The sequence below is a fragment of the Pterocles gutturalis genome, unplaced genomic scaffold, assembly GCF_000699245.1.
Source record: "Pterocles gutturalis isolate BGI_N339 unplaced genomic scaffold, ASM69924v1 scaffold39124, whole genome shotgun sequence".
Classification (NCBI taxonomy): Eukaryota; Metazoa; Chordata; class Aves; order Pterocliformes; family Pteroclidae; genus Pterocles; species Pterocles gutturalis.
Window position 1 is genome coordinate 21,609 of NW_010134613.1, and position 6,601 is coordinate 28,209.

The following is a 6,601-nucleotide window of genomic DNA, read 5'->3' on the forward strand; positions in this document are numbered from 1 at the left end:
AGCTTGCTAGTGCCCTGGACTTCAAGAAGCACATAGAGGTTCTTCACTATTTACTGCAGTTGTGGCCAGGTACTGTTTCACAAATCTGATCAAAGGAAAATGTCGAACTGTAGCAGTATGTTTTTACTGTGTGACAGTGGTTAATTCACAGGATGACTGAGCAGCATTGGGATTTTTAAAACACAAGGTACTATGGCATCACCTGTTAACCTAAAGAAATCACGACAATTTTATAATCTACTCTTTGTCTTTGGTCACTTTTTTAAATGGGAAGTTTGTTATTTTAATTGCTTTCCTACCAGACAGCAGAGTTTGAGGATAATGTAAGAAGTGGTGAAGAGTGCTTTATGTGAGTAAAAACAGCAGAAAAAACAAAACCAGTGACAGTAAGGTTTCAATGTCTGAATTAGGGGGGTTGGGGAATGTTTTGTTGTTTGGGTTTTGGTTGGTTGGTTTGTTGGTGGGGTTTTTTTTTTTCCTTCTGTTCTCCTGCTTTGACCATTCAGGATTAACTGTATGGAATTAATTAGTTGTTTAGTCTCTGAGATACTCAGAGAGTTACTTTATTTCTGCCCTTGTAATTTGGCAGAATTTAAAACATCCTTACAGTAAGAGCTGTGCAACTTCTAGTTGTTTTTGCAGAGCTTTGAATAAGGAGAACTACTTTTAAAACAAAACACAAGAAAAAACCCAAACCAAACAAACAGCAAAACCCAAACCAAAGCACCCTAAGTACTTTTTAGCTCCCACTTCCAAACTTAAAAGGTCGCATACATTTTCACAATTTGGAGTCAATTCTCAATAAGAAGGGAGGTGAATTTCTAATCTTCCTAATAAACTACCAAAGTAGAAGTGAAGGTAACTATTTCTGCTAAGATCTGTTTTTCAAATGGGAAATGATTGCACAGTGTTCATGTTTCCCCTGGTACCTGGGGAGGCATAAGCCGGTGGGAATAGTCAGGGTGGCACCTGGAGCCCTGGGTTTCAGCCCCTGGTGAATTCCTGTGTGTTGCTGCTGAGCCTCAGCCTTCTCTTGCACAGGCACTGCCCAAAGTAGGGGCAGATGAAGGTATTGCAGCTTTTCAGTTAAACAGGGAGAGTTTGAGGGTTGTACTGTGAAACAACTTAATGTTGGATCTGATGGGTTTAGTTTTGTTTTCAGATAGCCTATGGCCAAGCAGTTGTAAGCTACCTAACCGTGCGGAGGATGGGTCCGTTGTGGGTGCTGTTGTATCTTCGTTTTTCGCAGAGGTCTGACTAAGTGTGGAGAACTGATCTGTTTGAAAACCTGAATAATTTAACATCCGCTTCTCAAACTTGAGCAGCATAAACCCTTTAATTCTCGAGGCTAAGAGAACATTCAGCTCATCTGAACAGCTGCTCGGTTGTTCCCTTTTAGAACACAATAATTGCTGTTGGGAGACTGCTGAATTCCTGCACCAATTGAAACATGAAATGGAACTGCAGTTACTCTAAATGAGTAATGTGTCTGATTGGGTTTGATTTTAAATTTATTTTATTTTCACTTGAAGAGGAGGAAGTCTCCTTTTTATGGGAGATTTGGGGTCACCTGGGAAATGTGGAGGGTCACGAAGGGCCTGACTCGGCAGTACTGAATTACAGATGCTGTGGCTACATTTGAGCCAGCCAGGTGGACTCTGCTGCTCTGTATTTGGGTTGCAAAATACTCCCCAGCTCGTTTAAAGAGCGTTTGGGAAAAGGCTCTTTTTTTTTTTTTTTTTTTTTCCTCCTGTCATCTACTTCCGTTGCAAACATTATAAAGAGAAATTGCCATTCCCAGCTAGGTGTTTCTTGAAACATTTTATTCTGGAAGGCCTAGGAAGGGTTCCTGACATGTAAGCATGGATTGACAAAGGCCTATATCTCACATAGTCTATACAATAATTAAAAAAAAAAAGTGTCTGGATTTGTTGTCTATTCCTAGGCATGAGGTGTAAGTGAATGTGTGCTAGCAGACAAAGTGCAGGGTATAGGCACATGAAGGTGTAGTCTTGACTTAGTAGTTCATAATCAAACTATGTAAGATCTATGATCTTGTTAATTGAAGAGGTTTTTATGATTATAAAAAAACCATAGAAATCTGCACTGTATTGCTGTTACACAGGTAATCTTAAACAGTCTCTGCTCTACTTAGCCAGTAATACTGTTAAGTTTTTATCTAGAGATTTATTTTAAATTTTTAAAGTGGGTTTTTTTGGGAGTCTGTTTTGATTTGGTTTTTATTTTAATTATGAGAGAAAGAATTATTGGGAAGGGTTTAATCCTTTTTTTGGGTAAAACTATGAGGTATCAGGACAAGCGAAGCAAGTGCAAAAGAAAGGAGTTCCCTGTAATCTCACTTCAGCAGCACAGCACAATTGCCAGGTTTGTGAGTAGCCCACAGAGGTCTTGCAATCTTGAATGTTTCTTGTTGTGTATCAGATACTGATTAGTATAGAGCATATTCTGGGCGAGACAGTGATTTCGGCCATCATGGGCTACTTCTTCATTCTTCTTAGAGCAGTTTCCACCAGGGGGTATTTCTGGGCTCCTTCCCACTGCCCCAAACCTCACTGGCGAGAGCTGCTGTCAGTGGGGTGTGCTGCTGTGCGGGGGCTGCAGCAGCAGCCAGCCCCTGTGCCTGCCCTTATCTCTCAGCAGCGGGAAGGATGGGTTTGGAAAAAAGTCAGTGTAGGCAATTAATGTACTGGAGATGAAAAGCCCGACAGATATAGTCTCTGTGTTGTCTCATTTCCAACTCCCCCTGTAAGTCTGATGTGCAGTAGTTTGCTTGCGTTAGATATTGCTCGCTGCTCTGCCTGAGATGGAGCGGGGGAGCTGCTTTCCAGTGCTCTTGTGCAGTCGGGCGCAGGTCCTGGAGGGATGTCCCTATCAAGAGCTGCTTGTGGACGATGCGAGTGGCAGTGCTGTTTACATTTTGTCCGTACTCTGCTGGCCTGATGGCAGCCGTGCCCTGGCATCACCTTCTGTGAGAGCTGACCCTGCGGCTGTAACGAGCACACGCTGACCCTGTGGCTGTAACGCTCTGGGCAGCACCGCTGGGCAGCGGCCGGCTGCAGGCTCCGCTCACTGCAGCTCACAGAAACCTTTTCTGCTTGAAAATAAGAGCAAGAGGAGAGTTAGTTTGACGTATGTTGCAGCTTCATGATGGGCTTGAGGTGATTGAGGATGCTTCTTCTCCCTTGTCAGCTGCAGCTGGGCAGCCCCAAAGCTGCTGACCGCCAAAAATGAAAAGAAGTTTTCAGGCAGGTTGGTGAGCCCATGCAGGAGAGGTGGGAAACATGGGTGGAAGAAGAGAGAGACCAAGAGCTGTTTGGGCAAACACTGTGCAGGAGCTGATCGTGAAACCCTGGGGATGGCTTGTGGCACGGCTGCGGTGGGAGACAAGCAGGTCGATGTAGCTCTGCCTGTGGGAGTGTGCATTGCTATAAAGGGGCAGGCGTGGGGTCAGTAGTGGAGTTTTCCTTCACCTTGAAGAGAAAGGTGAATGCTATCCCTCAGCTTGTAAGGTCTGTGCAGGACATTGTGCTACAAGGGAGGTAAAACAGGAATGTGGAGACATGAGCAGGCGAGCACCACACAGTGTAAACACAGCAGTTGGACCTGACAGAAGGATTGCAGTCTGGTCCCTTACATTTAATCTCCTGTAGATTAGGATAGCTTGATAATCAACGTGTTGTGCAATACTTCAATTTCCGTATTTTTCCAAATGAAAACAAATAGTCCTTGTTCAGTTATACCATGTAATACTGGCAAGTTATTGTTAACCCGTGGCCCTTCGTCTTAATGGAGTATAGTCTAAACAGAAGGGCTTTTGTTATAGCAAGGAGCGGGGAGAAAAGCAGTGATAGTTATTCCATGTTACTGTGCAAGACTTAAGTAAGACTAAAATTCCCTGGAGAGACCTGTAATGCAGACCCAGAAAGAGAAGCATTGGGCACATCTCAGGACTGACCCTTTGTGCCTGTGTGTGAGGAGTCCAGCGAGGAGTGGATGAGGGTCTGGGCTGCATGAGTTTGCATGCACCACGTTTCCAACGGCAAATGGGAATAGAAAGTCTCTGCTTCTAATTACCAGAGGTAATGGTCTGTATGAAACAAAAGAAGTTTTGCAGCTCGGATGTTTAGTAGGCACAGGTCAGTAAAAATATTTGTGCTGTTTGCCGTAGGAAGCCAGTAACAGTGGAGGAGACTGTTAGTAACTTATGCTGTATAATCGTGAGCTCAGGTAACATTGCCATCAAGCTTGTTTGAGTGTATGTCTGACATGGGGTTGTGGCTGCTTAGAAAAATTAATGCAAATGAGCTTCTTTTAATAGTGCAGAACACTAGGGCAAAAGAGAAGCACGAGAGTTCAACTCTTGGTGTGTCTTCAGCTTCTCTAGGTGTTTCTCTGTGGTGGTATATTTGTTGTGTTTTAACCTCTTTTGCTATGCCTGCTTTCTGTTACTCCTTTAGCCTGGATGAAGCGTGTGAGCTGAGCTGTTTGCTTTTCTTTGACCCAGAGCTGGATGGTGATTAACTCACGTGGTGAATTTAATCAGTGCTCTAGGAGTCTCTACTTTTAGATAGGCTTCTGTGCTGCAGTTTGAATCTGGCATGACTCTTCAAAACCGAGCTTTTACAGTAGTTTATCTAATTATTTTATATCAAACAGTGGCAGAAAATGTAACAGTGGAATGTGTTGGCTGTAAGCTTGCATGTATTCATGCATGCTGTTGGCGTGTGACGTCGAGGGAGGACAGTGGGTATCTGTCATGGACTTCCCTTGTTGCAGCATGGATTCAGTCCTGACTGGTTTAACTTCTCCTCTCTTCCAGTACACCCCTTGCCTGCCAAAGAACCAGCACATCTGAATGCATTTCCCGAGCACCCATCGTCCCTGAATTACCTGAGACCCAAGAGGCAGAGACCTCAGATGCTGAATCTGAGCGGTACCGAGATGTCTGGGGTGCTCAGACCAAGGCCAGCAGGTCTAGACAGCCCATCGAGCAACCGCTACGCTGGAGACTGGAGTAGTTGTGGGGAAAACTACTTCTTAAACCCGAAAGACTGCCTGGGTGAAGCAGACTACGATGACGTCCCTTCGGAAGATACAGAGAGCGGGGATGACAGCAGCAAAGCTGAGGAGTTGGATGCTCCAGCAAGACGCCCGCCGCCCATCCCCGCAGAGCACACGTTTCAGAGCTATCTGACCATGCAAGCAATAGACTCCGCTGTGGACCACAGGGCAAACCTCAAAGACCTGCAGGAAAGTATTGATACTCTGATAGGAAACCTGGAAAGGGAACTCAACAAAAATAAGCTAAATATGAGTTATTAAATCCTGTCCTGCATGACACCTCCTTCTAGTGCCTCTGTGCCCCTCACCAGCTTCCCACAGCTGTGCGGGGTTGTGGTGGTGCCCTTGAACACCCTGTGTTAAGGCCACGGCCCGCTTTGCGTTAACAGATTTTAAGCCATTCCGTTACATTTCTGCCTTTCTGTTAGAAGAAGGTGTTGGCCTGATTCAGGTGTTGGAGACAAGCTTGGAGACCCTGAGGTGATTCCACATAGTGCCATTTCTCCCTAAAAATACTATGCACTTAGGCGGTGGCAGAAGATAAAGCAACATCGCTGCTGTCAGTGGCAGCAGAACTCTTCATTCCTGAAATCCTGGCTCTGGTAAGGATGTTCCTCTCAGAAGAGGATGAATGCTGCTTGGCCTGAGTTTTGCAGCATGGATGTCACATAGACTCATTTTACTATATATGCAATGGCTGCTACAAAAAATGCTTTATATATATATAATATTTATATAGAAAGTTTTAATTGTACAAATATTAATGTATTCCTGTATTAACACTTTTCAATAATTATTTAAACAAGCAAAAATCAAATATTTTTCTAACCTCCTTTGTATACATCTATGTATAAATGTGCATGTGTCTGTAGCCAGCTTTGGAAAGGGGAGGTCTCTCAGAGTTACGAAATGTCCCCATTTCTAGGAAGATGTGTTCAGTTATGCCAGGATGAAATTACCCCTTGGGCAACACAGCGTTTGATTTATGCACAGAAACAGGGCCAGACAGAATGCAGGGTGAATGATTAATATAAATGACCTTGTGTGTTGCAGGGGCATCAGTTTGCAGGTGTTGACTATTAATTCTCAAACCCCACCCACTCTCTTTCTAATTTTTTTCTTTTTTTTTTGTTTGTTTTTTTTCCTCTTTTTTTTTTTTATATATAAAGGAGATCTGGAAGGTATTTATTTAAAAAAAAATACTTCTGGTTTGTCCTTGTAACCTGTTACTTTATTCTTGACGTTTCAATACTTTTTTCTCCAGAGTTTCATCAGCTTTTGTTGAGGTACCTTTGTCTGGCTGCTGGTAGTTAGGTGTTTTTGAGCCCTTTCTGAAGGGCTGTGGCTCTGGAGATGCAAGACGCGAATTCTGCATAAAGGCAGTTACTTTTTTGAGTCTTTTTTTTTTTTTTTTAATTTTAAATTAATCTCCCAAAAATGGAAACCTGAGTTGTTACATAAGGTTGAATGGGTTGAGTGATGCTACTCCTGGGGAGTTTGGGTGGTACTGCAGTTCACT

General features: G+C 43.6%; 1 protein-coding gene across 1 annotated transcript in view; it reads left to right on the top strand.

Moving 5' to 3' along the window:
* The window catches only part of LOC104467754 (rho GTPase-activating protein SYDE2-like), a gene marked incomplete at its 5' end in the record, with an annotated part of 23,340 nt that extends 17,997 nt beyond the window's left edge, over window positions 1-5,343 (top strand). The window contains 2 exon segments of the mRNA XM_010081644.1: window positions 1-69; window positions 4,841-5,343. The exon segment at window positions 1-69 is cut by the window's left edge and continues 10 nt beyond it. Coding sequence (XP_010079946.1) covers window positions 1-69; window positions 4,841-5,343 — 572 coding nt within the window.
* Window positions 5,344-6,601: the final 1,258 nt, after the last annotated feature.